Here is a 17,369-nt window from a genome sequence, read left to right on the forward strand (position 1 = left end):
TTTATACAAGAACCATCAAAGGTTTTGGTTTGTACTATGAGGGAGTCTTATCCGTTGGCATTGATGGAACAAGACTGCCGCTAACCGCCCCCTTTACTCTCAGGCGAAACGTCGCGTGGCCGTGGCACTAGTGAGAGCTAAACATCTTCAAAAAATAGCCTTGTGGGTGAGCGCTGTTCAATTTCTAGTACGAGTCGTATGGTATCGATAGGATAAAAGAGAGTAGGCAATCTATTTTATAGTAGTGACTTTGCTCTCACCTATAGAGTACTTTATATTTCCCTTTAAATAGATAGACGACATTGTCATAACATGGTAATCAAAAGATTTTAACGTTAGTTTTGAGGAATAGAAATGTCGTTTCCCTCACTATGGATTCACTAGTGCAGATATAATTCCAGATGCCCTTCTTTGGTCCTTCTCCGCCATATTGTTCAACCAGCTTAAGTATGACTGCCAAAAGACAGCAAAGAGTGATGTAGCAATCGCGCGTGACTCTGGGCTGACATAGGTGAAATTAAAAGTCGTGACCAGAGGCCAGTATAGAAAGCTTCTCGGAATACTGGTCGGTACCGTGGCCTTTACTCGTTCAACAGCCCCTGTAAGTCCCTCGCCGGAGAGCAGAGCATGGAATGCAAAAAAGTAGACGTTGAACAACGGGGTATAGAAAAGCTGATTGACAGCCACCTTCGCCCCGATGGACACAAACGAAGAACTATAATTGAACCGCCTTCCAAGAAATAGGAACCACTCGTAACTGGGGATGGAGACGACGGCGCCGATTATGATACTTCGCAAGGAGCGGTGAGCATCAAATGTGTCGTTCCCAATCCTCTGCGCAGAGAAATCACCAAGGCAGTAGATAAAAGCGGTAATGAATAGCTGAGTGAGATATGGTCGATGTTTCTGCGTGTTCGAATACCAGCTGAAGAGTCCTAGAACTGGTTTCCAAGCTCTCTTCGGCTCCGGCTTTGTGAGGGGTTCCGGCTTTGACGACGGTCGCTTAGTAGAAAGGGTCGCAGTTTGAGAACGGTGCAAGTGGATTGGATTTGGACGAGACGAATGGAATCGTAATCCTTCGACGTGACGAGCCTGTCTGGCCTCATTCCGAAATTCCGCAAGCCAGAAGGGACCAAGGGGAGGGAAACGGCGCATAGACGTTGGCGAAAGCCACCGAAAAGTTCTCCTGGCGTAAGAAAAGAACATTATATCTCGAAAAATTAATGAAAAAGAAAATTTGGGTAATACTGCGTTTTATTTGTTGAAAAGTAGCTGCCCCTCTGGATGTCCGAAATATTAAGGGAAAGTCCCGATGGCGTCGGCACTTCAGATATCCGAACATGTCACGAAGCAGAACACGTTGCAAAGCTTGCTGAAACTACTCAAAAACAGCGCATACTTAAGTGCTAATACTTTCAATCCCGAAGTGGCTTTAGTTCCCCTTCTCTTGACTCCTCTTCTCCAAGCTCACCCCTTGTCAACCGCCAATGTACCACTTGCTATCACCTAACTCTGCAAGATTATTACCCTTTCATCCAAGCCCCTGCCGGTTATTGTCATTATCATATTCTAGAACTATCCGAATTCAACGAAAAGCGTAAGCGTGTATGACGTAGAAGATATAGATAGAGGTCACCCATTGCGTTCTTATCTCGCACTCGGGTCGCTTGTATTGCCGAACCCCCGAAATACCGAAATCCTCCGCCACGCCAAACCTCCGAAATTAAATGTAATCGGTTTACCGGGAATGCTGCGAAGAACCACAGAGCGGGAGCACTGCGACTCCGCACCATTAATCCCCCCTCTAAGTTTGACTCGTACTGCGGGAATGAGATTCCAAAATTCTGTAATCATTGCCATTATGGTGATGTTGGATTATATCCGTGTGGAAGAAAGGATAATTATGGTCCAGAAGACCACTGTTCATATAAATTGCTAGGAAGGGAGACATTTTGGAAAACACGCACGTTACAATCCACGGGAGTTTGAGTAAGTCAACCAGATAGACGCAGCCGAGCCTCCGATATTTCCGCACGGCTGGAATCTGGCAACATTTCGAGGGTGGGCTGCACTTTCTCTATGCAAATATTTTAAAAGGCATAACCAGAAAAGAGGACGTGTTGGGAGGTTTTTTGTCACTTTGTATCTGACCTGAAAACGAGTCTTTATTTCTTCAATCTGTCTCGGTCTATTCCAACTTCCACCATGCCCACCGGCAGTTCTGCATTCCTGGCCGCACTGGCCAATCGTCGATCCTACTATGGGCTTCGCCCAGAGTCCCCAACCCCTGATGCCAAAATTCATTCCATCTTGAGCGAAGTCATGCTCACAACCCCGTCCGCATTCAACTCCCAGACGACGCGCGCCATACTTCTCCTCAAGAAGGAGCATGAAAGATTCTGGGAAATCGCCAAAGACGTGCTTCTTGCGCGCATTGGACCCGAGCGGTTTGCTAAGACCGGTCCGAAACTCGACAATTTCAAAGCAGCATACGGAACTGTGCTATTCTATGAAGATCAGCTTGTCGTTGCACAGACGAAGGAAAGGTTCCCCACTTATTCCGAAAACATTGAGCCATGGTCAGAGCACTCAAGTGGCATGCACCAGATAAACTCGTGGGTTGCTTTGGAGGCCGAGGGATTTGGCGCCAATTTGCAGCATTATAACCCCATTATTGACGAGAAGGTTCAGGCCGAATTTCACATTCCAAAGAATTGGAAGCTCCGTTCGCAGTTGGTATTCGGTTTGCCTAATGGCGAAAGCCCTCCCCCGAAGGATAAACTGCCCCTGGATGAGTTGCTGCAGGTTTGGGGGGCTGATGCGTGAGGTATTAGCCACTGGTTCACAAAATTGAGAGTCATGAGATGGAACAGATGAATATGTCAGCATGGAATCATATTGGATCCATGCATGAAAGTTTTGTCAGCCCTAAATTGCTATTTTGTTCTGACCGGTTTGTTATTGTGCACCCATTCCGCTTACTATGCAACTTGTACTATAAAAGAGATAGCCAGAGTATTCCCAGAATGTCAGACATCCTCTATCTTGTTAATTGAGCACATTCCCACATCCCACCTCTGGTGATGAGTGGCCGGTCATTCTCCGCTCGGATTCGTCACGTATTCATAAAAGCGATTCAAAAAAAGTCTATCATCAGGTGAATTATACTATCTCAACATCACATAGCACTTTTTCTCATAAGATTTTCATCAAATTCGATGAAGCGGAGATGGGGCCGGTAAAATTCCTTTCCATCGAGAAATCATACCCCTTGCTCCAGCCACGCCTTTAGAAGCTTAACTTCCGCAACGGATAGGTTGGTCATCCGAATGAAGTCACTTCTCGTGATCCAGCTTGTACTGGATAGACACAAACACGTATCTTCCTCTTTTATTCCCGTCAATTTGATTTCCTTTGTCCGGTACGACCTGATTGATAATTATCATTACTGAAAGGCATCCAACGTGCCATTTACTTGCCTATATTAGTCTATACAAAAGCAATGGCCTAGAGATTTTCGTTCCCACACAATGTATCCTCATTAAACTCGTCTGAAATAGTATGAACTGACCCTAGAACTATAGATGAAATTAAGGGATCCTATTGTGTTCTCCTGCAAAAAGAGCTTCTTAGAATGATGGTTATACTAGATACATTGATATTATTAAAAAGGTCATTCAATTAACTATTGCTGATTCATGAAGATTTACATTATGTCGGTTTGATTTGTCCCTTTATTACTAGGAGCCTGTTAGCAAAAGTCAGCATACCAAACGTGTCCCACACAAACCTTTGCGATGCCTGCTCCCAATACTGATTCAACGAAACTATCTTTATTATCGATTCAGTATTATCCCTGGCCGATAAGTGCAACTGCTCGTAACGAGCCATAAGTCCAGCTGCATCCGTCGATCCTCGGCGTGCAGAGGTGCTCAAATGACTCGTAACAAATCGACTAGACTGGGTGCCATCGAAGATGGTATGCATTGGCTCGTGATTCTTTTTGTGTCTGCGAGCCAGGCCTTTCCAGGGAGCCGTGTCTTGCTGAGTATGCTTGGTGAGGATGTTCAAGGCTGGCATACAGGAGCAGATTAGCCCAATTCCCACTTCGGCGTTTCTGTAAAAGAAACGGGTTAATTCCAGATTCGAGATAATCTAAGACTAGAGAAACTCACGCAGTCAATATAGACCTAGTGAACACTGTCGTATCGTCCGGTCTCTTGATCTCGTATACCGCGACTATAAGCTGGTATAGGCTAAAAGCCAGAGCGATGCCTCCAAGTCCAAGAAGAGCAATGACCTTGACCTTTTTCCAAAGGGGCATTTGTAGTGGCCAGATGAACGTAATGGGAAAGGCGAATATGGCAATATCTGTTAAGAAGCTAATGGCGGAATCTGCAATGATCACTCCTGGCTCGCTCAAGCATATGGAGTAGGGTTTTTGAGACAGTATCCAATAAGCGGAGATTGGATTGCAGATGAACATCTTGATGAAGGTAATGATGGTATAGTAACCAATGACTAAACCGAGAAGCAAGTGTAGGGTCGCCATTCCTCTGTATAAAGGTTGAAATACCCTGATCAGGATATAGATAAGACTGGTCTTGACGAAGAGGGCTACTGGTGGATATAGTACAGTAAGGACGTAGTAAAGCTATAGTGCATGTTAGCAATAGGGGTTGTTGCTGTTTAGATATTGCCTTGCCTTTTTGCATGTTTCGAGCTCTTGTGCCGTTAGGTCAGCAGGCGACTTAGTACCACCCTTGAAGCCATCTAGCGGTTAAATTAGCAACTTGAGACCACCAATCGGAAGGGGACACTACAAGAAACGTACAGACCAAAGCAATTGCGCAAAAACCCATGAACAAGACCTAGCTGTCGGTTAGTTAACATCCAAGCATAGGCACGATCACAGGTCGGCTGTGTCTTCTTACCCATCCAATGAGACAACAGGCTGAATCAATTAGCAAACGCATATCTGAATAGGTTAACCAGATGCATACCATCATCGATTCCCAGCGTGCCGCTCAATTTCCATCGCACGAGGAACCGGAGAAAGACGAAGGAGGTCACAAGGATGAAACATAGTACTTGCGTCGCATAGTTCAGCAAGAACATGGAGTTATCGTTATGACTGGTAAATGCCATGGAGACTGGAATCGCATGAATGCGCAGAAAGAAGCATTTCGAGCTAGGGTTTTTATTCTCTCCTGATGTCTGTCTCGGGGCTGATAACAATCGTCAACTTGAGGGCTTAGTCAGGATACAGATCGATTCGGCTGGGAATAACATAGGCTGCGGCAGCATCCGCAAGGTCCGCGGATGTAGTAGTATAGGCAGAATCCGTAAATCCGCAAATCGCGGAAGGATAGGCAGGACCCGTAAATCCGCAAATTGCAGATAGAGAATGTCGTAGGAGGATGAATAGGACACCTTCGGATTTTTTGCGGATGCTAGCGAATGATGAACATTACAAACACGCGAAGTCTTTTGACCTGTTGGTGACTACATACATTGTGCATTTTTGATAGTAATTTTCAAGTATTAAGTGTGTAAAGATTTGCACGGATTTGGGTGATTCTATGATCTTCCGTCGAATCCTTCTGGTTGCACGGCTTGCTCTCCTTTATTCAGATCATAGAGATATTTCTTCGTCCGAATCTTTCATATTACAACTTATCAACCTCAAATCCAGCTAACATCTTTGGTTTCTTCCGGATCCTCTCTGACCGTACTAGCGTACTCTCTTCAGTTGGAATTTCTAGAAGCATGAGACTATCATCTGCATCATCTAGAGCCTCAGACATCCTCTTTTTGAGACTTTTGCTATACGTGCTTACTTTGGGTTGTACTTTGCATAGGAGATAACCTCATCCTCTGGATAATTACCCAGGTGACCCTCCTCCTCATTATCGCTGATCGGTTCGAACTCGCTACATAACGGATTAGGCTTTCTGACTTGATCCATCATAGCAGCTTCACCAGCAGATAGACACTCCTTCTAGAAATCTATTTGATTTTGTTCGAGACCAAACTTTGACGAACAAATATAGACCATAAGATAACTTACTGTCTCTGCTTTAAACTGTCCTCGACGATAGTAACAGACATCTTAGGTGCAGTTAAATAGACGTTCAATTCCAGCACCACTTCCTAGAATAAAGAGGATATCCCGGGCTAGTTTTGCTAGTATTGGAAATTTGTGTTCATACTCTTTCCAATATACCCCAGAGTCTGATTTCACAAGTCCTAAACTTGATATTAATATAAGATGTGGTTGTTAGGGTAGATAAACTCACCTTTTGTGAGATATCACGTGATATCTATTTCTTCCTGTGTGTTTAGGTGATATTTGAGGAGACCATCACAGGAGATCAGACTTTTTTGTGATGTCCTAAAATGCTGAAGTGCCTCATTCCTGCGTAACCCCAAGAGAAATACCAATCTCATGGACACTTAATTTTGCGTTAAGGTTCGAAAGATGTCATGGCGGACCGCGGTTGGACCACAAAGTAAACTGGTCTCCAGAAAACAGATGCACGTACAAGGGACATCATTGATTGTCTGTACAGCCCTTTATTATTCAGATATTTAAGGACATGTCCACCTACATGACAGTGCCACATGGGGCATAGCATCTTGATCTTATTTGAGATTTTCAACGGAAAGCTCAGAATTATCCAAGGATATCCAAGGACAGAAATATCTGCGCCAAAAGATATCCTGGCTTTCGAAGTTTCCAGAGTCACACATTATATAGAAAGATGGATCAATGAAGGTCTAGAAATCAAGATAACCTCACAACAACCTCAAAGCCCTTCTCCCTAACACATATCGAGCAAGTTGCTATTGTGGGAGCAAGAACGAGACTCCCCTTATATCTTAGTAAACAACTTACCATTAGACTACCAGAACAGACACCAAAACCCATCATCGTGCAACCCCCGTAGATCCATACATGTTCTCAGTGAAGGTCTACGTCGTTGCTACCAACGATATTGCCACCCCCTGATCCACCTGCTATGACGCCAAAACCAAACGTTGCAAATGCAATTCCAATGCGTGTGCCTATATTTGCCTTATCCACTGTCAATTGTACTAACAAAACTCCTGGGAGGGCAATGAAGACTATATAAGGACTGCTGCACACACCAGGCATCTGGGCGAGCCATGGTACTAATAGTTTGAGCTCATTCGAATAGATTTCGGGCTGCCAAAACAGCAGCAGCAGGGCTTACAACGTTGTGTTACTAGTGACAGTAGCATAGCTGAATGATATTCACATTTGCAGTGATGAGCGAGGTTTAATCGAACTATCGATTCCAAAGAGGCCATAACAGTTCCCTTCCAAGAAGACTAAGAGATGGGCGCTTAGTATGTACTAGCTTCGTCGGCTGATTTTCTGAGATCAGAGCCGGGAGGTAGGGCCTGCTATCGTTTTGATTCGACGCCTTCAACGTTGGGTCTCTGTGCAAAGAGGTGGAGGGGCTGTTTAGGAACGAAACGAAGATTGAATCCTCCATCAGGTCGTGAACGCATTTCACGGCGGGGTCAAGAGTCTCGGGCCGGGGTGGTGTCGACAAATTTTTGTGTCGCAAGAGTGCATCACGTACGTTGACAGACAGGTTAACCTCACGGGCCGCCCCGGGGAGAATGTACGTCGTCAGGAGAAGCTGATAGAGCATACTCAGGTTGATGCTTGCCGAGGAGTTGGTTGTCACTATGGATTCTCCTGCCGGTTCGACTAATGACCTGTAGCTTTCGCGATATCGCTTCGCCTCCAGGATAAACTCTAAGGTCTCGAGGCAATGGTTTTGGGAGAGATATTTTATGAAAGCGTTGAGGATGTACGGTGGAGACGTGGCGTTGTTCAGCACTTCATCGAGCGTCGGCCGCCAGGCTGCCCTGTAGGGCTTAGATCGAAGATTATTTAGCATTGTCGGTGCGTTCCAACGCCTATTGACGAATCATTGGAGTCGGAACTGGTCGTTGTGTAGGACCTTGGTAGGCATAGAGATTGGGCGGCTAGTGTAGATGCATTGGATTACTCTAGAAGGACAATGAGCAGTCTATCTTATAAGGTAGTTTACCTTGAGATAAGAGAGAGCCGCAAAGTGGTGAAATCCAATGGTCTACTGAGATGGTGGCGAATGATAGGTGTCTAGCGTTCGTTGGTCATTCCAGGCTTAAAGTCGGTAGACCTCCGCAGATCCCGCCAACCCGTTCCGTAAGCCCGCGGGTTTACGGGGCTTCATGTTTATATCTTCCTCATCCAGCAACAAGATATAACTGAAATATTGATACATGATTCATACATTATTCACATATAAGTCATACAGAATTGTGGCAAGCTGGGACTAACTTCCGCTCTACAGTTGACCCATTCGCTAGGGAAATACGTTATCCAATTGTGTAGAGTGCTGTGGGTCTGTGACCCACAAACAGAAGCTCCAACATCACTCATCCGTATAATTAACGCAAAAGCACCCATTCAACCTTGTTATAAATCTAGCCGGCATTCCACGTCATCTCCGGCTGCATTACCACGAAATTTCCACAGGTAACAAGATTAAACCAATCGATACATAGTGTGTACTTGTTATGCACTTGTTACGCCTACCAGAAGCCCTATAGTACTGGTCGATACTTGGTGGACTGCTGGAATTACGGATGTAATTCTATTTGAACTGAGTAGGGTGGTGGTTAAATAAGTGTACTAGTTACTTCTCTTACGTTTGTTTTCCAAATTCCTCACCATTTACTATCTACCAAACAAATAACCACAAACGCAGCCAGTTTCAATGGCCTCATTTCTCCCTCAGGCACAGGAAAAACAACTGCAACCACTGCAAGATCGAAATCACAAGACACGCCCTCGATTTCAAGTGGCAAACACACAGTTTGCTGGCCGAATTGGTGCTAATCAAGAGTTTTCCGCCCACGTTCTGGAGGAGACAGAGCTGTTACGGAAGACTCCCGATGCCGCCCCGCTGGTGCCATGGAGGCAGATGATATGCCTAAACCAGTTCATTCAGCTTAACATATGGAAAGCTGCATTTACTGAAGGTGTGGGTATGTTTAATATTTTGGATTCTGTCTAGTCTTCTCTACGTTTTTTCGAATTGAAAGCCCTTAATCAAGAAGCGACTTAGCTAGAGATGCACGCTGACATAAAATTTAGCAACATGTTTGCTTGTCTACTTCACATGCTTCTTGGCTGTTGGCCTAGGAGGAATGGCTAGGTCAGTTTCAGATTACTTCGTTATAGTAGTTGGTTGCTCAAGCTCATAGCTAAATAAATCACAGACAACTTGCTATAGGACCAGTAGTATCAAGCCTAATAGGTGGTCTACTCAATATCCTTACTATTCCTCTATTCATTTTTGCAGCTGGTCCTGTATCTGGAGGTCATGTAAACCCTACAATCACTATCGCGACATTCTGCGCTAGGTTATCTACCTTCCCGCGAAGCATTCTCTACATTAGCTTTCAGTTACTCGGGGCAACGGTTGCTGGCTACCTATTGAGGAGTAGCTTTGACACTCGATCTGTGAGTAAATATAAGCGTCAATCACGTTTCACTCGTTATTTATTTCCTTGCTGTTTGCTTCATAGCTTCCCCCGTACTCTGATTCTTCTACTAACCGTTATAGTTTGTCATTCCTGGATGCGTCATAGACACTTCTTTAGTGTCGGTAGGAAGCGCGTTTACCATCGAAGTTACGACCGATTTCATGCTCATCTTCCTCTCATTCAGCGTGGGCCTCGATCCACGTCAAAGACAAGTGTTTGGTCCAGCCCTTGGTCCTATATTTGTTGGTATTATTCTCGGAATTACCAGCTTTGGGACTGGATACAGTAAAGTCGGATTCACTGGCTTTGGTACGTAGTACTCACTCTGCAGTCATTCGTCGGATTTCATTTGCTATTTCATGAGGCTCACCTAATATTTGCCAGGTGGAAATCCTGCTAGGTGTTTCGGTGCTATGGTCGGCTCACATTTTACTTCCTATCATTGGATACACTGGGTTGGGCCTATTGTGGCCTCAATCCTTCACGGGCTCATGTATTATTTTATTCCGCCATACCAATACAGTGTATGAGCGTCAGTGAAGGTGTCTGGACGCAGAGGAACTTTATATTGTTCTCCAAACCAGCAAATTCTTTATAGTTTACCTAATATGGATTTTGAAAGAACAACCATGTCCAACCTATAAAAGTATCTCAGTAATGTAGACTCTGTGAATATCAGGAAGCATTCCACCACCGACTCAGCTGGGCTTGCGCTCAGCCCAGGGGCCGAAGCTTCTGAACAAGCCTTCGCCATGAAGAGTGGTAGTGGGTTAGCTTTTGGGCCGTAAGAATCATCGGGCGCTAGGTACGTAAGAGAAAAAAGTTTCCAAGTCGATCGCAGAGAAGTTATAGTCAAAGTCGACCATGGGGATGTTGAAGTCCGGGTCAATATCTTGAGAGTCAAGAAAAGGTGCGGTTGGGCTGAAATTGCCCCGATCCCACAAATCTGCATGACTCAGAGTCGAAGTTTCGTTCTTCCGAGGCGGGTGCTGGGCGACAATATCAGGGAAAAACTCTGTTCTAGGTGGTTCAGTCTCGGAGGGAAGGTCATAGCTAGGATTGATACGTCGGAGGATGCGACGTATTGCGTCCATGATACTCGACACCGGCTCGCCTACTCGCATGCCGCTCAAAAACTGTAGGCCGGAGTGCACCCAGGGAAGGTGGATGGGGATCACTGCTTCATCGTGAACAAAGTCGTATACGAGAACAAAAAGGCTGTTCTCTAGGTAGAAAAGATTATATCGCAATTCCTAGAGAGACGGTGAGCTGAGTTAGAGGTGTAAAAGCCTCCTTGGGGGGAACGAGGGTGCACACCTTGGCGAGAGGGTCCGGGGCAACATTTTCGCGCAAATGATAGATCAACGCTCGGGCCGCATTCAGAGAGTGATTGCATGCATTGTTCAGCCACGGAGGCGTGATCGTGGCGACCCCAAGTTTCCCTTGGTCCTTCCACTTGCCTCGAAAGATAACGAACGGACGGAAGGTGATCAGAGTGATGTAATTGTATACTACGGAATGTGTTAGCTTTGAACAGGGTTGGTGAGCGGAGGGGCTATACAGCTGACGAGGATGGTCTCGCGTATTCCTTTAGGGTCGGTTGCGGAGGGATTCTCTAAATCGAGTCCAAAATCCCGCTGGGTTCGTGTGTTCAAAGTATACATCTCCCTGCGGATGGATATTGCGGCTTTCCACATCATCGGCAATGATAAGTGCTTGGGCCGATAGACCTGTTGGACCAATTTCGCCATAACCTGGGCGAACTGGAAGAGTCTGGTCAGGAAGGGATCGTTCGGGAGGGCAATATCTATATCGGCACCAGACATCGAACTAGGTCGCCCTAGGAAGAAGCTGAGGTACCTAGAACGATGTCAGTTTGCATGCGTTCATCCCAAGACTGCGGATGCTGCCCATTCCACGCACGTCTCACAGAAATACAGCGCACAAAAGGTGACGCGCCTATCTTGCTCTTTATCGGGCACGTCACCGCTATTTGGCGGGGATTCTTTGTGCAAGCCGGCCGCAAACGCTTTCCGCGCGGCAACGCCGATGTATAGGTAGGAGGCATGGGGTCGGCCGGATTCTGCCTCAAACAAGGCGTGCACCTTCCCTGAGTAAGTCAACATCATAGGCGGATGAGAAAGACCTGAGTAACTTATCATAAGCATCTCCAATTGGATGTGTTCCAGGTTTACCGCAGCCTCCAAATCCGCCTCATGCCGAGCCGTCTTAACCTGTTTACCTAAGATCTCGCCCCACTGCCAATGGTCTGTGTCCAGCGCGGCGAGCGCCATGGACATCACTAGGATCAGCCTCTGCGTTTCACTAGATTCCACCTCGAAGTCTGCACTATACATCCGCTGCAATAGCTCCTCGTAGGTCTGCTTCGAAGCAAAGGGCAGTACGTTGTAGTGGGTCTCCAGAAATCGACGAAGTAGATCCTTTGCCAGTGTATAAGGTAAGAACCAAGACCCTCTCCGCCGGTCAAACGTTCGGTCTGCCGCGTCCCCTCCTAGCATCGGCAGGCTGAAGAAAATATGACGCAGCCGCAGCAGATCCAATCCATCTCCTGCTTCTTCCACTGTACTCCCCGTAGACACAGTGGAGGTGGGTTGCCGATAGAGATCGCGATAGAGATGCTGCAACATGCAGAAGTCCGACGTCGGCCCGTAGTAGGCCTGCATGACGTCGGACTGCGAAGAGTGGTGGATGGCCAACACGCTGCTATGGAACCTGTAGAGAATCGACTGCTGTTGACTTCTGTTCTCGGGTGGAATGTCGGTCTCCTCAGGGCGTTCCTCGACTGGGTCACTTATTTGCAGTGGCAGCGAGCGGTCCTTGTCCTGGAGAATCTCCCGCCGGCTCCTGCGTCGGCGGTTGCGTTCTCGAAAGTTGCACGCCGCACCTCGCTGCTGGCACGGCATACAAGGAGTTACACCATTGCACCGAATCTTCCTCTTGCGGCACTCTTCACAGGCCTTGGAGACTTTCAAGAAACATGACGTAGGCGTGCGAATCGGTCGTTCCTCATCCCGGCGGCCACTCGTGTTTTCGGCTTCCGGATGCGCCGATAGGGAATACATTGTGTCCGGGTATCGATCGGATGGTTGGACGCTTGAGCACATGTCTTTTTGGGCAACCCATGTGAATATTTAATGGGAGAGTTAGAAAGAAATACCCCGTCACAGGATTCAACGCCCTCTTATGCTTTGGGTTTAGTGTGTAATTGAGTAGCATTCGTATTGAAACTCCTGTATTGAGTCTGTCATCCTAATACGCACTACTGCTGCAATAAGGCTAGATCTGTACAGTGGCAAGTTTTCGACCACCCGAGGTATCACGCAAAATTTTGTTGCCGAGAAATAGCTGCTGCACCACTCATAAGTTGTAGTTAGGAGGCGGTATGTCCTCAATAAGGAGGCGGTAAATAATGGTACTTCGGGTGGTCGAAAACTTTGGAGGTGCCACTGTATCTACAGTATATAGGCGGGTCTGGACCCACAGAAACTTAACACAATACAACTATCTTACATATATATTAACAAGCTCAAGATGAATAGAAATGCTGTGATCTATTGCAAATTCTCTCCAAAATGTCCAAGCAGAAGATTTTCTTCGTTGGTGCCACAGGCGAGACAGGCAGCACGATTCTTGAAGCTCTTATCGAGGATGGCTCATTTGTATTTCAATCTGATTTCACCTCTCAGAAAGAAATCTCTTGACTGAGTATTCTGCAGGACATCAACTGTTCCATTCGCACTGCTTCAGCCGGAAAGCCCGCCGTTCAGCAAATCAAAGAGAAGGGTTTGAACGTCGTGACTGGTGACCTTTCCGGCCCTATCCAGGAAACAGTTGCACTGCTGCAAGGCATAGATACCATCATCAGTGCCATCTTCCCTCTAGACGTTGCCGACCAAATTCCTCTTATCAATGCCGCCGTCCAAGCCGGCGTCAAACGCTTCGTGCCCTGCAATTGGGGCCCGCCGGCCGCTCGCGGCGGCATCATGAAGCTGCGCGATCTGAAGGAAGAGGTCCACGACCATATCTTCCGTCAGCGCCTGGGCTTTACCATCATCGATGTGGGCTTCTGGTATCAGGCGAGTTTCCCCCGCGTGCCGAGCGGCAAATTCGACTATGCAGCCTTTTTCCCCATTAACGAGCTTTATGCCGGTGGAACGGCGCCGAATATGCTCATAGACAAGAGAGATGTCGGACGGATTACAGTGAAAATCATCAAGGACGAGCGCACCCTGAATAAGAGGGTGTATACATACGGAGATCTTCTCAGCCAGAACGAGATCCATGCAGTTATCGAAAAGAAAACAGGGGAGAAGTTAGAACTCACTGATGTGTGTATCACCGTTAGTCTTCATCCAAGTATGCTAATTTTGTGGATAGAAATCGGTGGAAGAAATCCAAGCGACTCTGAAAGCGGCACGAGAGGCAGCAGAAGCTGATCCAACGAACATAGGCAACAAGTACAAACTTGCTATGTCCGAATATTGTGATATTAAGTACGTGCGGACCGACAATACGCCTGAAAATGCCGAATATTTGGGATATATCAATGGGCGGGAGTTGTATCCAGATTTCGAGTTCATCACGTTTGCCGATTTTGTTGATGACCTGATTGCTGGCGAAGTAAAGAGGCCTTATCCACATTTACAGATGTAGTTTACTTGTCGAGCGTCTAGGGAGAGAGAGCTTTAACTGGCTCGCCTACTCGTTCCACTCTTGGGAAAGTGTTTTTTCAGTGATCCTGCTGAACTAAATTGCCTGTCATTATTTAGTAATTTTAGGTCGACATTAATAATGCTGAGATATTAACAGTCGTTAAACACACAACTTATGCATAAATCAGAAAACGCCCGGAAAAGGGGGAGAAGAAGAAAAGACCGTACTCGATCAGAGCTCTATTCTGACTGACACTACACAATCACCACGTAGCATGCTTTTTAAGCGCATCAATGCGCTGCGAATACAGCATCATCAGATGCATCCCCGGATTCCCAAAAATAGCGTTCCTAACCACATCATCAGAGGTAACACAAGCCTCAACCTCGCCTTTTCTCATAATAGGAGGATGTTCGTGCTCGGTCGGCGTATTCCGCAAAACAACCAAATGTCCTGCGAGCGATAGCGGCGCCGGCGGAACTTCCCATGTGGTAGAGCGGGGCTTCTTGAAACGATTCGGCGCAGGAGAGGCATAGAGATTCAACAGCGAGCGCATGTACGCCTTATCTGCGCGCGGCACGGGGTCTCCCTCGTTAATGAAGGCGTAGAATAGCGACTCCTCGCTATCGGGCGATGGTGTAGGATAGAGTGGGCGTTGGGAGGACGGTGGTGCGCCAAACGTGATACAGTGGATGCGCTTAAAGTAGCTGCCCATATAAGCTAGCTCGGAGTTCACTTTTGTTGAGAGCATATGGCAATATAGTAGGCCTGCAACGGCGGCGCCGGCGGAGTGGCCCGTGATCACGAGGGAGTAGGATTGTCGGAATGCGTTCTCTGCGATTAGAGCGCGGAGTTGCGCCGCGATGGGCTGGATCATCTTCTTCGCGGCGCCAAGGAAGCCTCCGTGTACGAAGTTCGTGATGTCGTCGAGGAAGCCCTCGGGGGATGCGGGTTCCGTATTTATGTTCACGGCCCAGTCTTTGAAGCTCGCTGTGCCTCGGATCGCGAGTACAATCACTTCTTTATCGTCGACGCAGCCGATCACCATTGCTTTTGTTCCCTGGCGGAAGTTCGCGGGGATATAGGTGTGCTTTTCTAGTTTACTTCTCATATAGGCTTGGTGTGAGTATCGCGATGCTAAGCGGATAAGAGGGTATTCAAAAGGATCACTTGATATATTATTAGTCACCGTAGCCAATCTATATGTATTTAGGAAGACTCACATTTTGAACTGAGGAAGGGTAGCTGGTAGGCGTGAGTTCTCGTAAAAGTGCACCTTGGAGACACTCGTTGATGGCTTTGAGCCTTTACCATTCATGCCGTGCTCGCAGTGCTCATCACTATGGACCGAACAGTTGGCCACTATACGGAATTAGCTCTAACTCTCCAAAACAATAAAAGACGAGCGAACTCACTACGGCCCTGTCTTGGAATAAAAAACCGCTCATCCAGCGAAAGGATCTTATCATCCAATCCAGTAGTGAAGGCATCCATCTTGGTCGAGACATAATCGCGCAAGTGGCTGCCGAGGTCAAGGACGGTATCTTCCGTGGAGTAGACCTTCTGATCAACCCAGCCAGTCACATTCCATTTGTACTCAGCTATTGAATCTTTTAATTTTCCACGTGTTGCTAGAATATGCGACGAGTAGCTCTTGCGCATGGCGCGCACGCCGAGTTTGTTTTTCAATGCTAGAAAGCTGGTCGGGCGCGATAGTTTGCTATCTGAATCTTTTGAAGGTGTAGGAGGATCGTCTTCCGGTATGGACGTAGCGCCGGAACTCGTAAGAGAAGGCGTGCAGGAATCCAAATTGGAAATCGGGTTCGAGGTCGACGAGGACGAGGACGAGGGCGAGGACAAGTCGGCATACTCGACTACGTCGTACGGCCCATACGCGTCCGGACCCCAGGGGTCAACGGTGTTGAGACGACTGACCATCCTCGGTGGTTCCATCTCATAATAAGCGGGAAGCTCAGCGGGAGAGTCAGAGACCATGTCCTGGCTTGTCATGGTGTTGGCATTCTTCTATCATATGGGAAAACTACAAAATCAGAGAGCCACAGGGCTAGCAATGATATTTATGTCCCCCAAACCTCTTTAAGGGCTTTGTTTTCGTTTTTCCGAATGGACCAATCACATCATCTTGTAGGCCGAGGGGCCAAAACGAATTCAGATAATTTGCCTATTCGGGAAAGGCCTACAGTCAATCCCTGATCGGGCAGAAAGGGCCGGGGCTAAAAAAGCGAGGCGCAGATGCCGATCATCCTAGCTAACTTGAGCTAGATGGGAAGGGGATGACTATATTTAGATAGTTTAGATGTCAACTCGGTTTCATCGATGAACCTCAAGATAGAAGAAAAATTAACCATCAATTACTAGGACTTAGTGGTATCCCTTCCAGCAGTCACATCTTCAAGGATCGTATCTAAATACCAGCATTGATTCGGGCTAGGTCAACGAAGTCCTGATAGAAACGTGGTAACCGGACTAGGATTCGCTAAGATAGGAAGCATTGGCCTCAATGCTATAGTCTTCCCAAATTTCACAGCAATTCACACAATAACAGATAGTGCTCACCATTCGTGGCATTGCAGTCGATGTTTCTCCTACATTTCAAGAGTCGGCTGTGAAAATTGGCTAGAGATACTGATACATCTATTGATATGGGGAAAGTGCAGCCACATCACGTTCTGGTACATGAATCTATCGCACTTGCCCGAACTATAAACCAAAAGGAGCTTCCATTCACTCTCTTAGCCGGTTCGATTTCTGTCTCCTTCAACCTTCCCAAATGGTGTTCCTCGTCTGTCCTCGTTTTCGCAAAGTGAATCAGCCAGTCTCTCCCTCAGGCTTCGCTCGGTCATACCAATCTAATGAGCTGGACAGGTCGCAGAACTTGGAGAGACAAGGTGTGATCTGCCCTTTGGTTTGGCGACACACTCTAACTGCTGGAATAGCAGAAGCCACAACAACTGCAAACTGCTCTCCTTCTCAGCAGAACAGCCGTCCATCCGAGAGCTTCTCACACAGGCTGCGACGCCGCTTCTCTCGAGAAAGAAACTCATCAGCACTATTCAGAGATCGCCATCGACGACATGGAAAACCGCGATTCTCCACTCTCT

General features: G+C 47.0%; 8 protein-coding genes across 8 annotated transcripts; 3 read left to right on the forward strand and 5 right to left on the reverse strand.

Annotated features, from left to right (window-relative positions):
- Positions 1-369: 369 nt before the first annotated feature.
- N7510_007132 (Mpv17/PMP22 family protein) lies at positions 370-1,155 on the reverse strand (the record flags this gene model as incomplete). The annotated part of the gene is made up of 1 exon (XM_056979057.1): positions 370-1,155. One exon carries the CDS (start codon positions 1,153-1,155, stop codon positions 370-372), a length of 786 nt encoding a protein of 261 aa, XP_056832100.1.
- A 1,050-nt stretch (positions 1,156-2,205) lies between these two features.
- N7510_007133 (nitroreductase family protein) lies at positions 2,206-2,826 on the forward strand (the record flags this gene model as incomplete). The annotated part of the gene is made up of 1 exon (XM_056979058.1): positions 2,206-2,826. The coding sequence occupies one exon, from the start codon at positions 2,206-2,208 to the stop codon at positions 2,824-2,826; it is 621 nt and encodes a 206-aa protein (XP_056832101.1).
- Positions 2,827-3,706: 880 nt separating this feature from the next.
- On the reverse strand, positions 3,707-5,118 carry N7510_007134 (uncharacterized protein; the record flags this gene model as incomplete). Its single annotated transcript, XM_056979059.1, has 7 exons — positions 3,707-3,740; positions 3,791-4,117; positions 4,176-4,521; positions 4,759-4,773; positions 4,835-4,871; positions 4,935-4,954; positions 5,004-5,118. 7 exons carry the CDS (start codon positions 5,116-5,118, stop codon positions 3,707-3,709), a joined length of 894 nt encoding a protein of 297 aa, XP_056832102.1.
- A 2,195-nt stretch (positions 5,119-7,313) lies between these two features.
- Positions 7,314-7,937, reverse strand: N7510_007135 (regulator of G-protein signaling domain-containing protein; the record flags this gene model as incomplete). The annotated part of the gene is made up of 1 exon (XM_056979060.1): positions 7,314-7,937. The coding sequence occupies one exon, from the start codon at positions 7,935-7,937 to the stop codon at positions 7,314-7,316; it is 624 nt and encodes a 207-aa protein (XP_056832103.1).
- An 864-nt stretch (positions 7,938-8,801) lies between these two features.
- N7510_007136 (uncharacterized protein) lies at positions 8,802-10,113 on the forward strand (the record flags this gene model as incomplete). The annotated part of the gene is made up of 4 exons (XM_056979061.1): positions 8,802-9,072; positions 9,321-9,550; positions 9,654-9,882; positions 9,938-10,113. 4 exons carry the CDS (start codon positions 8,802-8,804, stop codon positions 10,111-10,113), a joined length of 906 nt encoding a protein of 301 aa, XP_056832104.1.
- Positions 10,114-10,364: 251 nt separating this feature from the next.
- N7510_007137 (Zn(II)2Cys6 transcription factor) lies at positions 10,365-12,656 on the reverse strand (the record flags this gene model as incomplete). The annotated part of the gene is made up of 4 exons (XM_056979062.1): positions 10,365-10,826; positions 10,891-11,084; positions 11,135-11,433; positions 11,497-12,656. 4 exons carry the CDS (start codon positions 12,654-12,656, stop codon positions 10,365-10,367), a joined length of 2,115 nt encoding a protein of 704 aa, XP_056832105.1.
- A 510-nt stretch (positions 12,657-13,166) lies between these two features.
- N7510_007138 (uncharacterized protein) lies at positions 13,167-14,247 on the forward strand (the record flags this gene model as incomplete). Its single annotated transcript, XM_056979063.1, has 3 exons — positions 13,167-13,253; positions 13,311-13,922; positions 13,972-14,247. 3 exons carry the CDS (start codon positions 13,167-13,169, stop codon positions 14,245-14,247), a joined length of 975 nt encoding a protein of 324 aa, XP_056832106.1.
- A 262-nt stretch (positions 14,248-14,509) lies between these two features.
- On the reverse strand, positions 14,510-16,257 carry N7510_007139 (lipase family protein; the record flags this gene model as incomplete). Its single annotated transcript, XM_056979064.1, has 3 exons — positions 14,510-15,416; positions 15,471-15,609; positions 15,663-16,257. The coding sequence occupies 3 exons, from the start codon at positions 16,255-16,257 to the stop codon at positions 14,510-14,512; spliced, it is 1,641 nt and encodes a 546-aa protein (XP_056832107.1).
- Between the last annotated feature and the right edge of the window lie 1,112 nt (positions 16,258-17,369).

Source organism: Penicillium lagena (genome assembly GCF_028827675.1).
Source record: "Penicillium lagena strain IBT 129212 chromosome Unknown utg000005l_segment0_segment0, whole genome shotgun sequence".
NCBI lineage: Eukaryota > Fungi > Ascomycota > Eurotiomycetes > Eurotiales > Aspergillaceae > Penicillium > Penicillium lagena.